The 23,879-nt window shown below is 48.8% G+C and overlaps 1 protein-coding gene and 1 long non-coding RNA gene across 2 annotated transcripts in view; one reads left to right on the plus strand and one right to left on the minus strand.

Annotated features, from left to right (window-relative positions):
• Positions 1-361: 361 nt before the first annotated feature.
• LOC108589441 (uncharacterized) lies at positions 362-18,389 on the minus strand. The gene is made up of 3 exons (XR_013530660.1): positions 18,106-18,389; positions 6,454-6,574; positions 362-461 (listed from the first exon to the last, which is right to left on the minus strand). It is a non-coding gene; the product is annotated as an uncharacterized LOC108589441 (long non-coding RNA).
• Positions 18,390-18,555: 166 nt separating this feature from the next.
• Positions 18,556-23,879, plus strand: part of IFNGR2 (interferon gamma receptor 2) — a 31,623-nt gene continuing 26,299 nt past the window's right edge. The window contains exon 1 of the mRNA XM_035283285.3: positions 18,556-18,754. Coding sequence (XP_035139176.1) covers positions 18,670-18,754 — 85 coding nt within the window. The 5' untranslated portion in view covers positions 18,556-18,669. The remainder of the gene's footprint in view (positions 18,755-23,879) is intronic.

A 23,879-nucleotide genomic window follows, 5' to 3' on the forward strand; every position in this document is an offset into this window, starting at 1 on the left:
CCACAGGTCCTTTGTCTTCTCCGTCAAAGGTGAAGAATTCGAAGGACTTTAACCACTGGTAAAAGTGTCTTCTCACATAAACCGCATAGCAGCAAGCATCCTATGAACCCGCTGGTTATTCTCACTAAGTGGGTTGGATACAAGTAACAAGCTGATCGCAAAGCTACCCAGACTGGATTGAGTGTAGGGTAGCCAAACGGCATGACTGAGAAGGGAAATCTCCTCTATCCACCCTTTTCCCATTAGTTCCAACCCAGCCTCGTGGCTGAGCCCAGCTTCCCAAACCTCTCTGATGGTGGCTCCAGGCAGTCCAAGCCAGATTTACCTGAGTGCTTCCACCATCCCAGGCTGCAATCAATGCCTTCCTTTGTCATCTGGGCGTTCCCCAGGTTTGTGGAACTGCTTCCAGGAAGGTGGGTCCTGCCCTGTGGGTCCTGCCCTGTGGGTGCCTGGAGCAGGGACTGGTCACCAGCATCAAATGCCCAGGGAGGGAGCACAGATACATGAATCAATTTTTAGAGGAGACAATAACCCACTCAAAAAAGGGCAACAGCCAGACATGGTAGCTCACACCTGTCATTCCAGCATTTTAGGAGGCTGAGGCAGGAGGATGGCTTGAGCCCAGGAGTTTAAGACCAGCCAGGGTAACTTAGTGAGACCCTCGTCTCTCCATATTTTTTTAAATTTGTTGGGCATGGTGACCCCCATCTATAGTCTCAGCTACTCGGGAGGCTGAGATGGGAGGACAGCTTGAGCCTGGGAAGTTGAGGCTGCAATGAGCTATGATCGTGCCACTGCACTCCAAACTGGGCAATAGAGTAAGACCAAAAAAAAGGGGTGGGGAACAAAAGATGTGATTATAGAAAAAGAGATTCAAGTGTTGTTAGAGCAATGGATGGCCAAACTCACAGTCACGAAATGCAAATCAGGCAACAATGAGATATCTTGGGGGGGAGCAGTTTCATGGGCAAATATTACCCCGTTTAATATCCTTGGTACCAGTGAGGTTGTGGAGAAAGAATGTGCTGACTAGAGCCCCCTGAAGGAGACCTCAGCACCTTTCCTGGCCCTGGGGCCCGACGCCAGCTTCCTGGATCTTCCAAGGATTCTGCTACCAGTGACCGTCCATAAATTTGTTTTCTGCTTAAAATAGCTAGGGTGGGTTCTGTGGTTTCTAACTTGGCCTCTAACACAGGCCTCTCAGCTTCAGTTTTCCTCCCAGGTGAGAAGGGGATACTGCTCTCTTCTTTACAAGTGGGTTGAGAGCGTTTCCCAAGATAACATCTCAAGTACAGGTGTTCACTAGATGTATGTGGTTATCAGCACCTGTCTACAACCCCTTATCTGGGAAGCTCAGGGACCAGAAATGTTTCATGATTTGTTTTTTTTTGGCTTGTTTTTAAGACAAGAAGGGGTCTCACTATATTGCCCAGGCTGGTCTCAAACTCCTGGCCTCAATAAATCTTCCCACCTTGGCCTCCCAAAGTGCTGGGATTACAGGCATGAGCACCCAGACTAATTTGGCATTGTAGAAAGGTGATATGGTACAGGTGATATTAGATAGCACGCTCAGCATGTTGTGGGCAGCACCCTATAATCAAACCACTTACAATTTTCTAAGGAAGGTATATCCATTTCCCACTTAATGGAAGAATTAAGGATTGTATCTAGCTTGATATTAATTCAAGTCAGGAGTTAAGAAAAAGTTTGTGATTTTCAGAGCTCTTTGGATTTCGGAGCTGTGAGTTGGGATCTATTTTCCCATTACCTAAATATTTGATTCTGTGACACCTGTTCTTTTAGTTTTGGTTTTGGTTTGTTTTGTTTTTGAGATGGAGTCTCACTCTGCTGCCCAGGCTGGAGTGCAATGGTGTGATCTTGGCTCACTGCAATCTTAGCTTCCTGGGTTCAAGCGATTCTACAGCCTCAGCCTCCTGAGTAGCTGGGATTACAGGTGCCTGCCACCATCGCTGGCTAATTTTTGTATTTGTAGTGGAGACAGGGTTTCACTATGTTGGCCAGTCTGGTTTCAAACTCCTAACCTGAAGTGATCCTCTCACTTCAGCCTCCCAAAGTGCTGGGATACAGGTGTGAGCCACCGCCCCTGACCTGATACTTGGTTTTTAAAAATCCTTCAACACAGGACTGGAGCATGACACCTGCTCTCTGTGGGAAGAGCTCTGGCCCCTTGGCTTATCTTCACTTCTTAGCAGTCCCAGTGACCTTCAGCCTGTGGCAGGTGAGCCTCAGGTAGTTTATAACATCACTGGGTTGTTGGCCTCTCCAAGCCCACAGTGACACTAGCATTTCTCTAGGCCTTGAACTACTTGGGGGTCAGAGCCACCAGCATTGAATAGGCATCAGTTTTACGTACGGGTCCTTAACTGATTTCCATGGGAGGAAATATCAGAATTTCCAATTCAGATTAAGGGTGGGACATTCCTAGGTTAAAATTCTTATTAAGGTTCTCTAAGAGGTCACATTTGGGAATACAGATGGACTACCACTGCAGCAATCAGCCACTGAGCGTTTTGCAACCCTATTTTTAAGGTGTCTGCATATAGTTTTGTCCCTTTTTTCACAGTTTAATTGAGTATAACTGGTATATATTATGCTGTACATGTTTTAAATATACATTTTGATAAGGTTTTTGCTTTGTTTTGTTTTTGTTTTTGAGACGGAGTTTCGCCACCATGCCTGGTCTTGATAAGTTTTTAACATATGTGAAATGGTATGTAATTGTATGGGTGTGCTGGCTCACACCTGCAATCCCAGCACTTTGAGAGACCGAGGCCAGCAGATCACCTGAGGTCAGGTTCGAGACCAGCCTGATCAACATGGTAGAACCCTGTCTCTAATAAAAATACAAATATTAGCAGGGCGTGATGGCACACGCCTGTAACCTCAGCTACTTGGGAGGCTGAGGCAAGAGAATTGCTTGAACCCAGGAGGCAGAGGGTGCAGTGAGCCGAGATCATGTGCACTCCAGCCTGGGCAACAAGAGCAAAACTTGGTCTCAAAAAATCAAATAAGAGAAAGTAAAAGTTTTACCCCTTTAGCAAGCTCTTGCTTTTAAAGGACAAATCCAGTTGCTTGACTTTTTAATTTTTTTTTTAAATGAGCAAACTAAAGTCAAAAGAGTCTGGAATCCATAGCACCGACAAGGTTACATATAATTAATACCACCCTATTTGTAAGTTTCTATCTGCCACTTCAAAAAGAAGCCAAGGTGGCACAATGTGGTTGTGAGATAACACAACTCCAACCTGGATGCTGATCTGCCTGTTGGCTTCTGACTAACCCAGTTCCAGAAACGCCTGTGAAGATTTCTGCTCCACCGTTCCCTGCATAAGAGTATGTACTTACCATAAATCCTGCCCCAGGTCAAAACAAGTTTGATGTTATCACACAGTTTACAGGCTGTGACACACATAAATCGCATTCTTGTCTTTTCCTGGAAGGTCACCTCCCTGCAGAGCACACAGCCTCTTTCGCTGTGGCATACAAGCCCAGGCATACAGCGGGAGATATACCCGTCTTGTGCTGCCCAAGAGCAAACTCCTGTCTGTAAGTTCCCTAATAAACTATCCTTTTCTGACAAACTGGATTTGTCTGCCACATTCTTTGGTTTCTCAGCTCCTTTTGCAAAATTTGGGGTGACTTTGCATACAGGGCCCCGGATTGTTTCCTGGAACAGAAAAAAAGGAAATTAATGTGAAAACTGGTGAAATCCAAATAAAACCTGAAGTTTAGTTAATATTAAGATGCCAATACTGTTTTCTGGCTTTTGACAAATGTCTTAGAAATGTAAGATATAGGGCCTAGTGCGGTGGCTCGCATCTGTAATCCCAGCACTTTGGGAGGCCGAGACAGGCAGATCACTTGAGGTCAGGAATTTGAGACCAGCCTGGCCAACGTGGTGAAACCCCATCTCTACTAAAAATACAAATATTAGCTGGGCATGGTGGCGCACACCTGTAATCCCGGCTACTTAGGAGGCTGAAGCAGGAGAATCGCTTGAGCCCAGGGGGTGGAGGTTGCGGTGAGCCAAAATTGCACCACTGCACTCTGGCCTGGGCAACAGAAGGAGACTACACTGCTAACGTTTGGGGAAAATGCTTATGGGAGGGTAGCCCGTACACATCTGAGAACTCCCTGCAAGAAAAGATCCTGTCTCCTTCCCCATCGTCACCTCCAGATAGGAGTTTCCCAGCCGTAGGTTCCAAGGTTGGAAGGCTTGTCCAGGAGGAAGGGAGTGGGCCAGCATGCAGGGAGGCTGGTCGGGAGGGTTCCCGGGGAGAGCTATCCCTCCACGCCTTATTGGGCTTTGTCCAACCCTAGGAACGTGGAAAGGTGTGGAGCCTTGTGTAGCCATAGGCAAGGGGGAACCAGATATCTGGGACCTCAAAAGATTCCAGGAGTAGGGAGCCTCGAACAGCAGCTCCACCCGCTTTGGATAAACTGCTGAGTATAAGGTCTTTTTGGCGGACCGACGGTGCCATGGACGCCATACCTCTGTGACCTGCAGGGACAATCCAGATAAGTCCCTGGAAAATCTGAAGTAACTGGAAGACCATGAAAAGGGGAGGAAATGATCAGCCCCTGGGCACCTAATTAACTCTGAGACATTCTCTATTGCTCTTTATTGCCGCCCCAATTGATAAGGTAACTGACCTTGGTCAGCCTAGTGACTCCAGACCCTACCACCAGCTCCCAGCTTGCAAAAACCGCCCAAACCTATAAAACCAACTCCTAGCCCACCACCCTCCGCTGACTCCCTTTTCAGACTCAGCCTGCCGTACCCCAATGAATGAACAGCCATGTTGCTCACACAAAGCCTGTTTGGAGGGGTATCTTCATTCAGCGGGCACCTTTTAACTCTGAGCATCTCAGCTGTGCTCACAGCAGATTCAAGGCCAGCCCAGCCAGCCCTCCACACCTTTCCCAGGCTTTGTCCAACCACAAAACCCTGGAAAGTTGGGCCTGGAGCCTGATATCAATTGACTTAGACAGCAAAAGCGATTTAATGGTTCTTGTTTCTCAGTGCTGTGAAGAAACGTACAGCAGCTCCCAGCTACTTGGTAAAAGACCCACCCTTTAACTGAAAAAACGAATCTAGGTCAGGAAGTGCATCATGTTTTCAGTAAATCAAATCTGCCCAGTGATCCCTCTCACTTCCTATTTATGCGATACATTGTACTTGTAGATAATTATCTAGTTATTGAGAGCTAGGCTGGGCAGTGCGCATCTGAAGTTCTAGCTACCTGGGGGGCTGACGTGGGAGGATTGCTTGAGCGCAGGAGTTCAAGGCCAGCTTGGGCAACATAGAAAGACCCCTGTTTTAATTTTAAAAAGAAAGAAATAACGGAAGGAAGGAAAAAGAGTCCTACAGTAGATTGAAGCTTAAGTTAACAACAATGCTTTGATCACTGATGCATCTCAAGTTTCTAGAACAATGCCTGACATCTAAGGAGTGCTTAATAAGGATTTGTTGAGGAATAAAAAGAAATGAATGTGTCTCTCTCTTTTTTTTTTTTTTTTGGCAGAGGGGTGGGCAAGGTCTCAGTCTACCACCCATGCTGGAATGTAGTGGTACAGTCATGGCTCACTGCAGCCTCAAACTCCAGGGCGCGGGTGATTCTCCTGCCTAGCCTCCCAAGTAGCTGGGACTACAGATGCCAAGCCCAGCTAATTTTATTTTATTTTATTTTTTTGAGAGATGAGGCTTTGCCATGTTGTCCACGCTGGTCTTGAACTCCTGGGCTCAAGCAATCCTCTCGCCTTGGCCTCCCAAAGTGTTTGCGTTACAGGTATGAGCCACTGCACCTGGCTGAATCTCTTTCTGATATATGGATGAGTAAAAGCCTCAGCATTAGAATATCATATTTGGTAGTGTTGCCTTCATTTGAACCAACATTCTTTGAGGTGAGTCTGTTTCCTAGGCAATGTGAGTGATGTCCATTTGGAAAACAGGAATGTCCCTGAGTCTTGAGTAAGGTGGGTTCTGGAGCTTCCTTTGCCTAGATGCCCCTAAGCTACCTGTGGGAATGAGTTAGGAGGCATGTGTGAATGTGCCCAGGTCCCTGGGTATTGGACTGGACAGTGCTGAGAGGAATGGTGCCCTCCCTATTGCATGTACTGGGAGGCCCAGGCAGAGTGGAGGCTTCCCCAAGCCAGGGCAAGTCATGAGACTATGAGTTGGGGGTGCAGCCCACTGACAGACGAGAAGAAACTGCCACTCAGTGGACACCCCCAAGCGCCTTGGGGATGTTGAAAAGCTCTGTGGATCAGTGCTTATCTAGCACAGCCAGAGGGGCAGCCCCAGTTCCTTCCAGGGACTCCCCACGTCCCACACCGAGAGTCCAGCCACCTGGGGATCTACCAGTAATGCCGGAACAGAGGAAAAGGAGGGGCTTTCACAGAATCTCCTGCTGCAGACCCCAAGAAGATCACCTGGGACTGGATGTAGTCCAACTTGCAAACCACGAATGGTCCTCTCCATCGCACATTCACCATCGTTCCAGACGCTAGATGCTGTGTTCAGTGATTCACTGGGCATTCTCTGCCGCTGCCACTAAAACATAAGTTCCACAAGCTCAGAGTTTGTTTGTTTTTTTTCACAACGAGGACCGAGTTTTTATCTATTGTGCTCAGAACAGGGCCTAGCATAGAATAGATGCTCATTAAGTAAGTATGTGCTAAATACATGAAGGGAGGGAGGGAGGGAGGGAGGGAGGGAGAGAGAGAAGGCATGTCCTCTCTGAACATGCGCACCTCCCTGAGGCTCTCCCTATTCTTGCCCTCACCCACAAAGGTACCCGCATGGATTCGCGTTTGCTTTGTTTGGATTTGTTTTGTATGGATACACCAGAAGCCACAAGCTATGATGTTTGATGTTTCCAAGATAGAAAGAAAGTTCACAGCAACAACAGTTTAAGACCTCAGCGAAAGAAAGGACATTAACAATGGATTTAACACCCACCAAATGTAGCGTAATGGCTACATAATGGTTTACGCCCAGTGCCCATACCTGAGTGTCACTATACCCAGGGGTTAACCAAAGGAAGGCTGAAGCTTCAGGGATGTTGAAAGTGAATGTAAGGCATTAGGCATCTCCTTTTTCTCTGGCCCAAGGCATAGTTAGGGCTTTGCAAAGTCAAGATACTATAGAGAACCTCCTGAAACTACCGGCACAGCTACTCTGGACCCTGAGACAGGAGGATGGCTTGATCCCAGGAGCTCCAGGCTGTGGTGAAATAGGATTGTGCCACCAATACTCCGGCCTGGGCAACTGACAGAGATCCTGTCTTTAAGAGCAAAAACAAAAGTGTGTATTTAAGTTTACAAGTTCTAAATCCATTAAAATTCAATAAAATTCCATTTTAAGTTAGCCCAAATACTAAGGGCCCCAACAGAGGTCCACATCCTAACAAAAGCAAAAGTAGGCACTTCCTGTAGCAGAATTCAGACTGAAAGCAAAATGCGTGTGCCTGTAAACTGCCCTTCTCTCTCCTTTTTTTTTTTTTTTTTTAGACAGAATGTTAATCTGTTGCCCAGACTGGAGTGCAGTAGCATGATCTCAGCTGGCCGCAACTTCTGCCTCCTAGGTTCAATCAATTCTCCTGCCTCAGCCTCCCAAGTAGCTGGGACTCTAGGCGCCCACCACCACACCCAGCTAATTTCTAAATTTTTAGTAGGGACAAGGTTTCACCATGTTGGCCAGACTAGTCTCGAACTCCTGACCTCAAGTGATCTACCCATCTTGGCCTCCCAAAGTGTGGGGATTACAGGTGTGAGCCACTGCACCCAGCCTCCTGGAGACTTGGATTCTTACACCACACACCAGCTTTCCCTGGAAGTCCTGCCATGAGCCTCTGCAAGGGAATGTGTGCCCAGAAAACTGTTTGTGGAGAGGAGGGAATTAAATAAAGAACACTGCTGTCCCAGTAATCTCTTCCTCCCTACTGTAGACCTAATGACTGGCCACACTGCCCAGGCCAGGTCCCCATTGTCACCTTTTTGCAACAAGGAGTTGTAGTCTAGTCCATAAATGGATTTGGACGGATTATTCAAGAAGTGCAGCAACTCCTTTCTACCCCACTTGCCCTCAATCCCCAGTCCCAGAAAACAATTTTAATCTTTCTACCTACTCCTTAGTTTAAGACAGGCTTTTTTTTTTTTTTTAATTAATTTCTCTTTTTTTAAGACGGAGTTTCACTCTTGTTACCCAGGCTGGAGTGCAATGGCGCGATCTCGGCTCACCACAACCTCCGCCTCCTGGGTTCAAGCAATTCTCCTGCCTCAGCCTTCTGAGTAGCTGGGATTACAGGCACGCGCCACCATGCCCAGCTAATTTTTTGTATTTTTAGTAGAGACGGGGTTTCACCATGTTGACTAGGATGGTCTCCATCTCTTGACCTCGCGATCCACCCACCTCGGCCTCCCAATAATTAATTTTTTTTTTTAAGAGACACGGTCTCGCTATGTTGCACAGGCTGGAGTGCAGTGGCTATTCACAGATGCGATCCCACTACTGATCAGCACCAGAGTTTTGACCTGTTCTATTTCCAATCTGGGCCGATTCACCCCTCCTTAGGCAACCTGGTGGTCCCTGCTCCCAGGAAGTCACCATATTGATGCCGAACTTAGTGTGGACACTCGATCGGCATAGTGCACTACAGCCCAGAACTCCTGGGCTCAAGTGATCCCCCAGCCTCAGCCTCCCAAGATATCTGGGACTACAGGCACATGCCACCCACCATGCCTGGCTAAGGCGGGCCTTGACTAAGCTAATTTAACAATGCACTGAATTTAACAAGAAAAGGGCAAAAACCAGCCCCAGGAAGTGTAGCCATGCAGGGACCACAGGCGTGCAGATTTTGAGAGGAGGGGAATGCTGGCATGGTGGCTGCCTAGGGCCGCCAGGCTCAGGGTGTATGTCATGTATGGGGGCAGGTGATGGTCTGTGTGCACTCGTGCTGGGCAGGAGTGAAGGGGACAGGCCAAGATGGAAGTGGGGCAAAGAGTCCAAGGTCCAGACACTGAGAGCTGCCACCTATCTGTCCAGTGTCATTCTGTGCAGCCCCTGTGGTGGACCAAATAATGACCCCCAAAGATGTCCACAACCTCACCCCCAAAACTTGTGAATACGTTACCTTCCATGATAAAGGGGAGTTGGCAGAGGTGACTAAACTAAGGGTCTCAAGATGGGAAGATGATCTCGGATTAAGGGTGGGCCCCATGTCATCACAAGGGTCCTCACGTGGGGAAGAGGCCGGCAGAAGGGTCCAAGGAGGAGGGATGGTGATGGAAGCAGAGATGAGGGTGGATTGAGATGCTGCACTGCTAGCTTGAAGATGGAAGTGGGGAGCATGAGTTAAGGAATGTGGCCAGGCACGGAGGCTCACAACTGTAATCCCAGCACTTTGGGAGGCCAAGGTGGGCGGATCAATCACCTGAGGTCAGAGGTTCAAGACCAGGTTGGCCAACATAGCAAAACCCCATCTCTACTAAATTACAAAAACATTAGCCAGGTGTGGTGGCATGTGCCTGTAATTCCCGCTACTGAGGAGGTGGAGGCATGAGAATCACTTGAACCCGGGAGGCAGAGGTTGCAGTTAGCCCAGATCACACCACTGCACTGCGGCCTGGTAGACAGAGTGAGACTCCATCCCCGCCCCCGCCCCCCACCAAAAACAGAATAAAGGAATGCGGCAGCCTCTCTAGAAGCTGAAAATGTCAAGGAAGAGATTCTCTCTATAGCCTCTGGAAGGGCCACAGCTCTGCCAATCCATTTTGGGTTTCTCTCTCTTTCTTCTTTCCTTTTTTTTTTATTTTTTTATTTTTTTTATTTTTCTGAGACAGAGTCTTGCTCTGTCACCCAGGCTGCAGTGCAGTGGTACCATCTTGGCTCACTGCAATCTCTGCCTCCTGAATTCAAGAGATTCTCCTGTCTCAGGCTCCCGAGTAGCTGGGATTTCAGGCATGCTCCACCAGCCTTTTCTTTCCTTTTTCTTTTCTTTCTTTTTTTTCCTTTTCTCTCTCTCTTTTTTTTTTTTTGAGATGGAGTTTCACTCTTGTTGCCCAGACTGGAGTGCAATGGCGTGATCTCAGCTCACCACAACCTCCACCTCCAGGTTTCAAGTGATTCTCCTTCCTCAGCCTCCTGCGTAGCTGAGATTACAGGCATGTGCCACCACACCCACCAATTTTTTTTTTTTTTTTTTTTTTTTTTTTTTTAGTAGAGATGGGATTTCTCCATGTTGGGCAGGCTAGTCTCGAACTCCCGACCTCAGGTGATCCGCCCTCCTTGGTCTCCCAAAGTGCTGGGATTACAGGTGTGAGCCACCACGCCGAGCTTCTTTTTCTGTTTTATAGATAGGGTCTCATTCTGTTACCCAGGCTTTGGGTTATATGGAACTGATGTCCCTTTCTTTTTTATAGAGTCTCGCTCTGTCGCCCAGGCTGGAATGCAGTGGTACAATCATAGCTCACTACAGACTCCAACTCCCTGGCTCAAGTGATCCTCCCAACTCAGCCTCCTCAGTAGCTAAGACTATATGCGGGCACCACCACACCTGGCTAATGTTTCATTTTTTGTAGAGACAGAGTCTTGCTATGTTGCCCAGCCTCTTCTCAATTCCTAGCCTCAGGTGATCCTCACATCTCAGCCTCCCAAAGCACTGGGATTACAGACATGAGCTACCACATCCAGCCCCATTTGGGATTTCTGACCTCTAGAACTATAAGAGAATGAATTTTTGTTGTAAGCCACTAAGTTTGTGGGAATGCGTTACAGCAGCCAGAGAGATCTAATGCAGCCTCTAAGGACCGGGGCCCAGCCAGGCCTCCGCAGGGTGCACTGGCAGAAGAGACTGGCTCGCCTATCTCCAAGCTGGGCGTCCTCATCTTGGTTCCCTGGAGAGTCCCACATGGAAGGGTGAAGGCCCCTAGTGTGGCCCCAGCAATTCAGAAAGCCCCGTGGAAGTCATTCATGGGCTCCCAGGCTTCCTGAGGAAATGAAAACATCAGGTTTCTTCATTTGTGGCTAGTATTGCGCCCCGTCAGTGTGGCAATGCAGTTCTGTCACCAGAAATGCTGACTGGCAACTTCTGTGTGGTTTTAAAACAGGGACTGGATTCACTGAGACTGATTCCTACGGTGTGGTTACACTGCAGCAAGGCAAGCACAGACGTTTTTGTCATCGGGACTGTTGCTGTTTTCCTTAACAATCTGCACGAAATGAGTGCCCATCGGGCAGAAGCCGGCGACATCTTCACTTCTGTTTTTCACATCTCTGTTTTATGGACTCTTTTTAAAAATATATATATTTATGACAGAGTGAGGTGGCTCACGCCTATAATCCCAGCACTTTGAGAGGTTGAGGCAGGCGGATAATGATGTCAGGAGTTCAAGACCAGCCTGGCCAACAAGGTGAAACCCCCGTCTCCACTAAAAATACAAAAATTAGCCAGGCATGGTGGCCGGCGCCTGTAATCTCAGCTACTCGGGAGACTGAGGCAGGAGAATCACTTGAACCCAGGAGGCAGAGGTTGCAGTGAGCCAAGATCACGCCACTGCACTCCAACCTGGGCAACAGAGCAAGACTCTCAAGAGAAAAAAAAAAAAAAGACTGAAAATTCTCCCAATAGAGCAAGAGCGTTCAAAAGATCCTGGACAGAAATCAAGATAAATGGCCACTACCCTTATCTCTAGATGTGCTATGAGGGTTGGCAGAGCAATATATACAGCTCAGGACAGGATGTCAATAAATAGCACCTCTTCTTATTAGAGGAGATGGGCATAGCTCCCTGCTTGCCCACAGCCGTGCAGTGACTCATCAGATGCCCCATGGGCCTCCTGGCTGTGGCTTATAGCAGGGATCCCCAACCACTGCCTATGAGCAGAGGGTGAGTGACGAGGAAGGCTTCGACTGTGTTTACAGCGCTCCCCATTGCTCGCATGCCCCCCTGAGCCCCCATGCCTGTCAGATCAGCAGAGGCATTCGCTTCTCATAGGAGCGCAAACCCTACTGTGAACTGCGCACGCGAGGGAGCTAGGTCGCACGCTCCATAAGAATCTAGTGTCTGATAAGAATCTAGTCACTGTATTCCCATCACCCCGGCAGGGTTGTCTAGATTCAGGAAAACAAGCTCAGGGCTCCCACTGATTCTACGTATGGTGAGTTGTATACTTATTTCATTATATATTACAAAGTAATAATTATATAAATAAAGTGCACAATAAATGGAATATGCTTGAATCATCCCAAAACCATTCCCTTCTGCCACCCCTGCCTGGTCCGTGGAAAAATTATCTTCCACAAAACTGGTCCGTGGGGCCAAAAAGGTTGGGGACCATTGCCATACAGCAGCTGCCACCCAGCCTGAGCCCTCGGTTAATAAATTGCTTCTACTCATGCCCAGCTTCCTAGGCTTTTCCTGGAAGTCTGAATGATCCCAGAGTGCAAAATTATTATTATATTATTTTATTTATTTTTTATTTTTTGAGGCAGAGTTTCCCTCGTTGCCCAGACTGAAGTGGTGGCGTGATCTCGGCTCACCACAACCTCTGCCTCCTGGGTTCAAGCAATTCTCCTGCCTCAGATTCCTGAGTAGCTGGGATTACAAGCATGCGCCACCATGCCTGGCTAATTTTTGTATTTTTAGTAGAGACGGGGTTTCTCCATGTTGGTCAGGCTGGCCTTAAACTCCCGGCCTCAGGTGATCCACTTGTCTCAGCCTCCCAGGTGCTGGGATTACAGGCGTGAGCCACTGCGCCCAGCTATTATTATTATTATTAGTGAGACAGGGTCTTGCTCTATCACCCAGGCTAAAGGACAGTGGCATGACCATAGCTCACTGCAGCTTTGAATTCTTTGGCTCAAGCAATCCTCCCATATCAGCCTCCTGAGCAGCTGGGATTATAGGCATATGCCACCCTTCCCAGCTAATTTTTACTTTTTAAAAATTTCTTGTAGAGATAAGGTCTTGCTATGTTGCCCAGGCTGGTCTCCAATCCCTGGGCTCAAGGGATTCTTCCTGTCTCAGCCTCTCAAAGCACTGAAATTACAGGAGTGAGTCAATGCACCCAGCCAGAGGGCTCTTATTCCTTCCAGGAAACGGGGATTGGTTTGAGTTTTTCTGAATCACAAAACCCAAGAGGATTCATTACACGAGTCTTGTCCTGAGAACTCACGAAAAACAAGTCTCAGGCCTGGACTTTCCAGTTATTGCCGGCAGCTTCCCAGGTCCTGAGCTGTGGCCCTGGGGTTGTGGGTGCTTTTCGTACATACCAGGGTCAGGAATACTAAAGCTTCATCTACCTAAAGTGTAGGAATCTCCTGTTTTTCAAGGAGTTAAAACGGAACTGGAAGATTTTTTTTTTCTCCTTGTTGTCTCTCGACAAATTTCAGGATATCTGCCGGACCCGGTGGCTCATGCCTGGAATCCCAGTGCTTTGGGAGGTTGAGGCAGGTGGATCACATGAGGCTGGGAGTTCGAGACTAGCCTGGCCAACATGGGGAAACCCCCGTCTCTACTAAAAATACAAAAATTAGCCAGGCATGGTGGCGGACACCTGTAATCCCAGCTACTTGGGAGGTTGAGACATGAAAATTACTTGAACCCAGGAGGTGGAGGTTGCAGTGAGCCAAGATTGTGCCAGTGCACTCCAGCCTGGGCGACAGAATAAGACTCTGTCTCAAAAAAAAAAAAATCAGGATATCATTCATTCCCTGTTCTCAGGAGGAATGAAATGTAGAGTGCTGTATGTGTAATACTCTTGTGGGGGTCCCAGAAAGGAGGCAAAAGACTAGAAAAGACTAGGTAGTACTGGAAAGATGTTTTATGATGGCCCTACTGGGGAAGTAGAAATGCAACATGTGTTGGGTGGTGAGAGGAGGGGGCTGTGGCCTGTGACAAGTGTGAGAAAACCCAGCCCAACACCGAACGTAGGAAATTCATCCTTTTGCTAACATGCCAATTCCTCTGACCTTGATCCTGGAATTTTTTTGGAACAAGGGGCACCAAGTCACAAATCAAGGCCCCACTTGGCAATGATCAAGGCCTACTTTGAGCTCAGAGCCCTTACACCTCTGCTGAATCCAGGGAGGACATTCATCTACCCGCTCACAGGCGTCAGCGGCCCTGCCTTTGGCTGTGTCACTCCCCACGGAGACCCACCATGACACATGGCAAGCAGGGGAAGACGGTAGTCAGGGAAGGCGACAGAGTTCTCAGAAGTGGAGTCCAGAAGTCGCAGAATGTTGCACATTGTTAGGATCTGAATGTGTCCCCAAATTCCATGTGCTGGAAATTTAATTCCCCAAGTGGTAATATGGAGAAACGAGGCCTTTCAGAGGTGATTGGTTATGGTGGCCCTGCTCTCAGGGATGGATGGATTCATCCACGGACTAATGGGTTCATGGATCAATGGATTATCATGGAAGTGGGACTAGTAGCTTTATATAAGAGGTGCCAGGTGCAGTGGCTCAGTCCTGTAATCCCAGCACTTTGGGAGGCTGAAGCAGGTGGATCACTTGAGATCAGGAGTTCAAGACCAGCCTGGGCAACATGGTGAAACGCCATCTCTACTAAAAATGCAAAAATTAACCAGGCATGGTGGCAGATGCCTGTAATCCTAGCTACTTGGGAGGCTGAGACAGGAGAATTGCTTCAACCTGGGAGGCAGAGGTTGCAGTGAGCCAAGATCGCAACACTACCCTCCAGCCTAGGCAACAAAGTGATACCCCATCTCAAAAAAAAAAAAAAGAGGAAGACACATCTGAGCACCCTAGCACCTTCAGCCCCCCGACCACCTTGGGATTCTGCGGAGAACCTCCACCAGCAAGAAGGCCCTCAACCAGATGCAGCCCCTTGACCTTGGACTTCCCAGCCTTCCAAACAGTAAGAAATAAATTCCTTTTCTTTATCAATAACCCAGTTTCAGATATTCTGTTATAAGCAACAGAAACTAAGACACACATAAACATCCCTCCCTGCCCACGTTACCTCAGAATTTTTCAGGGAGGGGGATTCTAGGAAATGCAGTTACAGTTCATCAGAGCTGCAAACCCACACAGGCCAAGTCACTGAACTCTGCCGGGTCCCCCATGGGACAGCCATGGCTACCTGACTGGGAGGCCTTCATGTTTTAATACATAGAGAAGCACCACTAACCAGCAAAAAATATCGCCTTCTTTCTGCCATCCCCCACCCACTCTCCTGAGGGAGACAGGAGGAGCCTCTCTAGGCTACTAGAAATGCTTCAGAAAACTGATTGGAAGGGAAGGAATTAATGGAAAGGGATGGCACAGATTCAGGGCTTGTAGGGCTGGTGTATAAAATATATGGAGCCCCCTTTATAAACAAATACACAACTCAGTGTAAAATTAGGCACGAAAGTATTTCCTTTGTGTGTGTGTGTGAAGGAGTCTTAATTCTGTCACCCAGGCTGGAGTGCAGTAGTGCAATCTCAGCTCACTGCAACCTCCACTTCCCAAGTTCAGGCAACTCTCATGCATCAGCCTCTCAAATAGTTGGGATTACAGGCACCTGCCACCATGCCTGGCTAGTTTTTGTGTTTTTAGTGGAGATGGAGTTTCACCATGTTGGCCAGGCTGATCTTGAACTCCTGATCTCAGGTGATCCACCTGCTTCAGCCTCCCAAAGTGCTGGGATTACAGGTATGAGCCACTGCATCTGACCAAAAGTATTTCTTTAGAATGAGAAAACAAAGAGGTTACAATTTTTTTTTTTTCTTTTTTAGATAGAGTCTTGCTCTGTGGTTCAGGCTAGAGTACAGTGGTATGATCTCAGCTCACTGCAACCTCCACCTCATGGGGTTAAGCGAGTCTCCTGTTTTAGCCTCCTGAGTAGTTGGGATTATGGGCGGGCACCAACACACCTAGCTAATTTTTGTATTTTTAGTAGAGACAGGGTTTCACCATGTTGGCCAGCCTCTTCTTGAACTCCTGACCTCAGGTGATTCATCCACCTCACTCTCCCAAAGCACTGGGATTGCAGGCATGAGCCACCGCACTTGATCTGCTTACAAATTTTTTTAAAGCTGCCAAACACCGCTAACATCACAAGATCCAGAAAAGCAAAACACTGTCTGTATTGGTTAACTGCCTGATACACTTCCACAGTACTCTTTACTTACAATTTTTTTTACTGTGACATCTTTGCCTCTATAAATGACAAGCTTTTGCAATATTCTCTATGGAAATAAAGTTAATTCAGTCTTTCTTCTACCACAATTTATCAAAAGTTATTTCTTAATTATTGACAGTATAGAAAAGTTTCTTTAAACTTCACTATTTGTTGATCTATCTCTCTACGCCTATGCTATAAAATGTCAAGACATTACTGTAAATCTCACAGCTACTGCAACAGCACCCTACGTGAGTAGCACTCTGCAGGAAAACACTGTCGTACATTGGAAGAGGAAAAAAGAAGCCCAAAGTCCAAACAGTTGTGGGCAAAGTCTGTCACTTTGCAGATTTCACAAAAGCATATGACCATGTGAACACAGTGCCTTTCCATGGCCTGGGAAGAGGCCCCGCAAAGGAGGGCCACTGAAGATTAAGCTTTCAGTAGCTTCACAGTAAATCTGCCTCCAAAGGGGGGACTGCAGGAGGGCACTCACTTAGGAAGTTAGATGAAATCATGGAGGCATCACATGATGATGTGGAAGGGTGGACACAGATACAGACAAAGAGCCCGGGATGCTAGATGCCCTTCACATGAAACACCAATAGCTTCGGTTTCCTGTTTTCCTCAGATTGGAGATCTCAGTAGAAGAGTCAGCTGCAGATGACTTCAGGAGTCACTCAGCCAGGAGGAGCAGAAAAATGTAAATGCAACCCCTGAGAACTGACCTTTCCAAGGCAAGTTGCTTTAGGGCTTTTGCAACTACTTGCAATTGGGATACTGAATGCTCGACCTTGGCTTTAGTGTGGCTACCTCTGAACACTCTACCTCAAAGGAGGAGGTTGCAGCCCTTCCTGGCCTTAGTGTAATCAGGCAGCTTAACCTCAAAACGCCTTTTAAAACTTTTTTCCTTTCCCTTGGGTTTCAAATATGTAATTTTTTTTTAGACAGTCTTGCTCTGCTGCCCAGGCTGGAGTGCAGTAGTGCAATTTCGGCTCACTGCAACCTCCACCTTCCAGGTTCAAGCAATTCTCCTGCCTCGGCCTCCCAATTAGCTAGGATTACACCACGCCTGGCTAATTTCTGTATTTTTAGTAGAGACGAGGTTTCACTATGTTAGCCAAGCTGGTCTTGAACTCCTGACCTCAGGTAATACACCTGCCTCAGCCTCCCAAAGTGCTGGGATTACAGGTGTGAGCCACCGCGCCCAGCCTCAGTGCATCGTTTTTGAAGTGATTCCAACTGATAGCCTGCTTTTTTCACATAACACATATATACATTTCTCTGTTTCGAAATACCCAATGCATAATTCAGTTGTCTGCTAGGTATTTCATCACATATTTTTAAGAGCATGGCCAATTTCAAAAGAATTCTACAAAGAGGAAATACAAGAAGGCGGAAAGAGCAAAAGAAACACTCCAGGTTGCAAAGCCCATTTTTGCTAATGCATCCAGTGGGCTCCCGGGACGACCTGTTTTTAAACTCTTGGCCTCCCTGCACCATGTCCCTCCTTTGCTGCGCTGGTTTTGTGATGCATTTTGGAAGAACAGGGCAGATTTAAAACCCTCTCCCAACAGGCGTCAAACTGGACATAGCTGCCAAGGGACTTCCTCCTAGTGCACCGCGGCAGGCTCCACGGCAAACCCCACGCCGTTACGAAACGCTGGAAGTTTCTGTCTCTCCCTCCCCCGGCTCTGGAAGTTTCTGTCTCTCCCTCCCCCGGCTCTGGAAGTTTCTGTCTCTCCCTCCCCTGGCTCGGAACCCTTTCCCCCCTAGTGCCCCACCCACTCCTTCACTGGGCCCTAACTCCTTCCCCTTAAAACCCTTTTCAAAAGGGGGTTGACGGGAGGTGGGAGCTGTAGAGAGCCGAGATCGTGCCACTTCAGCCTGGCGATAGGGCGAGACCCCCTCCCAAAAATAAAAAAAGGAGGGTTGAAAGCTTAATACGTACTTTGGGGCCATTAAAGCAAACATTTTGTCCAAAGGGGCGAATCCTCAGATTGTGCGATCAGGCACCTGAGTGGCGGGAGAGGAGAGTGAGGTGGGGACAGGAGGGGTGGGGGCTCCAGGAAACGCCCGGGGGTCTGGGCCGGGGTCTCGAAGGTCCCCTCCGAAGGGATCGCGTCACCCAAAGGTGGGCGTCCTGCGTGGCTCGTCTCCAGGACGTTTCGGGAGGCTCCGGGCTCCGGGAGGCTGGCTGCTTGCGGTCCCCGCGCAGCGGCCTCAGAGGCCCCCAGGGCCGCGGTTCCTGGAGCGGGAAAGTCCCGCGCGGGGGCGGGGGGCCTTGGGGGAGGGGCAGGGGCGCGGGGGAGGGGCAGGGGCGGGCTGGGGGCGGGCTGGGTGCGGGCGGCCGAGCCGGGTCTCCTCCGCCGAGACGCGCCGCCGCTGCTCGGGAAGAGGCGGGTCTTGCGCGCACTGCGCTCGCCATGGCGGCCCGGGTGGCGACGTGAGCGGCTCTGCGGACCCCGAGCGGGGCCCCGGCCGCGCCCTGAGCCGCCGCCGAGCGCCCAGGGCCATGCGGCCGACGCGGCTGTGGTCTCTGCTGCTGCTGCTGTTGCTGCTGCTCGGAGCCTGCGCCGCGGCCGAAGTGCTCGGGTCAGGTAAGCCGGGCCTGGGCCTCGGCGGCGGGACGCGGGCGCAGCCGCTGCGTATGGGGGGTGGGGGAATCTGCGGGGTGCTCAGATCGGGTGGGAAACTTACGGGTTCCCCGGGTGGGTCTGTGGGGTGCCAAGATCAAGAGGGGCCCGGGGAGCCCTCAGCAGGGCTGGGGTGGGCGGCCAGGAGCTGGGCAGGAGCTGAAAGACTGGGGTGCACCCCTACCGGCGTCCTGGCCGCCGGGACACCCCTCTCCAGGAGGGGACAATCGCTGCCCCTCCGTGAAGCCGGCACCCTCGGCTGCGCCGCCTCCTCCACCCGCGCCGGGAAAGCCAGCGTGGCCCAAGTCTCCGAATTTCTCAGAATGAACAACGGCAGATTGAATCCGGGGCTCGGGCAGGGGCCGTCTCTGCAGGCCACGGTTTCTGCAGCATGGCCGGACCGCGCTTTGTCCCCGCCTGGAGCGCCTCCCGGGGGCCTGGCTGAAAGCTGGACTCACTCCCTTTGTAGAGGCAGAGATGGAGCAGGGACCAGCGTCTTCGACCAGCGACCCAGACTCAATTCCGACTTTGGCCGGGTACATGTTTGACCCTGGGTGTGAAATCCACACAGTTCCCGCGGTCATGGAGACGGGGCAGCAGCATTCAGGCAGGGCCCAGAACTGTCCGGGTCCCTTCAGTGTTGGGGTGGAGGAGGAAGTGTCAACGGAGCCAGGCTTTTATTTACTTATTTATTTATTTTATTACTCTTTAAGACAGGGTGTCGATCTGTCGCCCAGGCTGGGGTGCAAGTGACCGTCTCAGCTACTGCAGCCTCCACCTCCTGTCCTCAAGCGATCCTCCCACCTCAGCTTCCTGAGGAGGTGGGATTATTGTCCACACCTGGGCAAATGTTTGTTTTGTTTTGTTTTATTTTGTTATTTGTAGAGAGGAAGAGGCCTCGAGATGTTGCCCAGACTGGTCTTAAACTCCTGGGCTCCAGCAATCCGCCAGCCTCGGCGTCTGAAAGTGCTGGAGTTAAGGCTTGAGGCACCATACAATACTGAATCAGGCTTTTAAAACCGGCTCTCTCCCCACCCAGAGGACTTGTTACCTGGTGGCCTCCTTAACCTCTGACACCAATTGACCAGGCTTATGAGCCAAACATCAAAACCAAAAGAAGATCGTGCGCAGTGGCTCACGGCAGAGGTATGGTGATGCACTCCTGTAATCCCAGCTACTCGGAAGGCTGAGGAAGGAGAATCACTTGAACCCGGGAGGTAGAGGTTGCAGTGAGCTGAGACTGTACTCCAGCCTGCAAGACGGGAGCAAGACTCCATCTCAAAAAAAAAAAAAAAGTTTTGGTCTGTGGCCAAAGAAAACAAACAAAAAACTGACTGCAGGCATTGTGGCTCACGCCTGTAATCCCAGCACTTTGGGAGCCCGAGGCGGGCGGATCATGAGGTCAGGAGTTCTAGACCAGCCTGGCCAACGTGTTGAAACCCCGTTTCTACTAAAAAATACAAAAATTAGCCAGGCGTGGTGGCGCATTCCTGTAGTCCCAGTTACTCAGGAGGCTGAGGCAGGAGAATCGCTTGAACTTGGGAGGTGGAGATTGCAGTGAGCCGAAGTCGTGCCACTACACTCCAGCCTGGGTGACAGAGTAAGACACTGTCTCACAAAAAAGAAAGAAAAGCAGGGAAAAGACCGTAATGACAAAGGTGTAGGGAGAACATTGCTGTGTGTGTCTCTGTGTTTGTTTTGCTGGGTTCTTTCCCGTGGGGAGAGTGACAGGTTGGACAGACCCGAAACTGTCTTGAGAACTTTAAAGATTCTTCCCATTCGAAGCTGTAACATGGTGTTGGGGGTTTGTTTCTTCTTCGGGCATTCCTTGCAAAGGCCCTTGGGTTCCATATTTCCTTGATCTGGGTTGCCTTGCACATGAGGAAATTATTAACTGATTTTCCATGGAAATCAGACCGATAGCTTCAAATCCTGACTACTTGGACCTGGCTTTAAGTCTTGAGCAACATGTGTATGTCCCTCCCTAGGCCTCCTTCTAATGAGAGTTGATGATTGCCCCAGTGTGGGATAGGCAGGCTGGTAACTTCATACCAGAGAGGAATGGCTAGTGGTGGTCTGTGGACTGTCTGTGAGTCAGCTGTGCTAAGTCCAGAGGTTGAGAGATTTATTTAAAATCTTTATAGTTGGACGTTGCCACAACATCCAGGTGCCTGTACATCTTGCTAATGATTAACTTTTATTGTATTCTACAAAAGTTTTGGTCTGGCCGGGCGTGGTGGCTCACGTCTGTAATTTTAGCACTTTGGGAGGCTGAGGCAGGTGGATCACCTGAGTTCAGGAGTTCAAGACAGCCTGGCCAACATGGTGAAACTCTTATATCTACTAAAAATAAAAAATTAGCCCAGGTGTGGTGATGCATGCCTGTAATCCCAGCTACTCGGGAGGCTGAGGAAGGAGAATCACTTGAACCCGGGAGATAGAGGTTGCAGTGAGCCGAGACTGCGCTCCAGTCTGCAAGATGGGAGCAAGGCTCCATTTCAAAAAAAAGTTTTGGTCTGTGTTGCCACCTGAGGTCAGGTTCAAGACCAGCCTGGCCAACGTGGTGAAACCCTGTCTCTACCAAAAATACAAAAATTAGCTGTGCATGGTGATGCATGCCTGTGGTTCCAGCTACTTGGGAGGCTGGGGCAGGAGAATCACTTGAATTTAGGAGGCAGACATGCAGTGAGCCGAGATCACGCCGCTGCACTCCAGCCTGTGTGACAAGAGCAAGACTCTGTCTCAAAAAAAAAACACTTGGTTCCATTGATCCTTTGGAAATTAGTAGTAGCTGGGCTCAGTGGCACACACCTGTAATCCCAGCCCTTTGGGAGGCAGAGGTGGGCGGATCACCTGAGGTTGGAAGTTCCAGACCAGAGCAGCCTGGCCAACATGTTGAAAACCCCGTTTCTACTAAAGCTACAAAAATTAGCCAGGTATGGTGCTGGGCTCCCGTAATCCCAGCTATTCTGGAGGCTGAGGGAGGAGAATCGCCTTAACCTGGGAGGCAGAGATTGCAGTGAGCTGAGATCATGCCACTGCACTCCAGCTTGGATGGCAGAGAAAGACTCTGTCTCACAAAAAAAAAAAAAGAGAGAAAAATGAAAAGAAAACTAGTAGCGCTTTAAACTAATCTCTATTTTGCAATTATTTGAACATTTTCATATTAAACAGCTTAAAAATAAACCCAATGGATGTTTTCAAGAGAAACCCTTTTTTAGTCAAAACACAAAGTGAAAATATTCACAATGATTATATGGCAAATGGGTGGCAGAAGGGTTTTCACACTTTCCCATAACTTACAGGTGTGATTATGAAATTGCTTTTATGGTCGGAGAAAAAAAAGAGTGTTGGAAACTTTTTTTTTTTTGAGACAGTATCTGTCTGTCACCCCAGCTGCAGTGCAGTGACATCATCACAGCTCACTGCAGCCTCAGCCTCGCGAGCTCAAGCCATCTTCCCACCCCAGCCTTCTGAGTGGCGCATGCCACCATACCTGACTAATTTTTGTATTTTTTGTAGAGATGGGGTTTCATCATGTTGCCCAAGCTGGTCTGGAACTCCTTGGGTCAAGAGATCCACGCGCCTCAGCCTCCCAAAGTGCTAGGATTGTAGAGGAGAGCCACCCAGCCTGACTCCAGAAGCACATTTTTTTTTTTTTTGAGACAGAGTCTCACTCCATTGCCAGGCACCAGGCTGGAGTGCAATGGCGCGATCTCAGCTCACCGCAACCTCCGCCTCCCGGGTTCAAGCAATTCTCCTGCCTCAGCCTCCCGAGTAGCTGGGATTACAGGTGCGCGCCACCACACCCAGCTAATTTTTGTATTTTTAGTAGAGACGAGGTTTCACCGTGTTGGCCAGGATGGTCTTGATTTCTTGACCTCCTGATCCACCCGCCTCGACCTCCCAAAGTGCTGGAATTGCAGGCATGAGCCACCATGCCCGGCCCAGAAGCACATTTTTAAAAGTGAAACATAGTATCTACCCTTAGAGTTGTTATAAGGATAGAATATATAAAATATGGGACCTAAGGCAATTTGTAGCCATGCCCTGTTAAGTAGTAGCTATGTGCTCTAGATAGAAAAATGTAACCAACAGCATAAACCTGCAATAAATCAACAGGTTGAGTGTTGAGGAATTGAGGCTTCTATTTGTAATTGTAGCAGCTGCTGCCGACTTCTTCAGGGAATAGGATATATACTGTGCCACAAAATTTTTTTTTTTTTTTTTTTGCGACGGAGTCTCTGTCACCAGGTTGGTGTGCAGTGGCACAATCTCAGTTTACTGCAACCTCTGCCTCTCAGGTTCAAGTGATTCTCCTGCCTCAGCCTCCCAAGTGGTTGGGACTACAGGCTCGTGCCACCACGTCCGGCTAGTTTTTTGTATTTTAGTAGAGACAGGGTTTCACCATGTTGACCAGGATGGTCTCAATCTCCTAACCTCGTGATCCACCACGGTCTCCCAAAGTGCTGGGATTGCAGGCGTGAGCCACCGTGTCCGGCTGTGACAGAATTTGTTATCATTATTTGCTGACTTGAACATCCAAAGCTTCTCATATGCCTAGAGACCACCGAGAAAGACAGTAAGTACCCAGCAAGTTAAAAACCATTGCATGTGAATGTCCGCTGGGTAAGCTGCTGAGTGTTCATAATCTCAGCAAGTGAGTATCATGTAGCCGGAATGTTTTTGCTGCCTTTATAAATGATCATGATAGTAACGCTTACTGTGCCACTATTCTAGGTCAGATGAGATGCCAAGTGCTTTATATACATTTCCTCTCTTAATTTTGACAGTTGAGTCACTTAAAGTGCCCTAAGCATGTGCTTTTCCTTCTTTAAAGCATTCCCTTTGAGGAATAGAATAATTGTTCTCTAATGTAGTGTAAGACTTGGGATTCAACCATTAATCCATTAGTCCAGTTCAATAAGCTTCATTTTTTTTTGTTGCTAGCAGGGTCCATTTTATGGGAGAACATACCAACAACTGCCTTGTCTTTGGGGAAGTTTCAGTTTATTAAAAGCAGTTACAGATATATTACACATGTAGTAGATTATACAGGAAGTTCCTCAACAGGCAAGAAGGTTCAGCA

This window comes from Callithrix jacchus, chromosome 21 (genome assembly GCF_049354715.1).
Source record: "Callithrix jacchus isolate 240 chromosome 21, calJac240_pri, whole genome shotgun sequence".
NCBI lineage: Eukaryota > Metazoa > Chordata > Mammalia > Primates > Cebidae > Callithrix > Callithrix jacchus.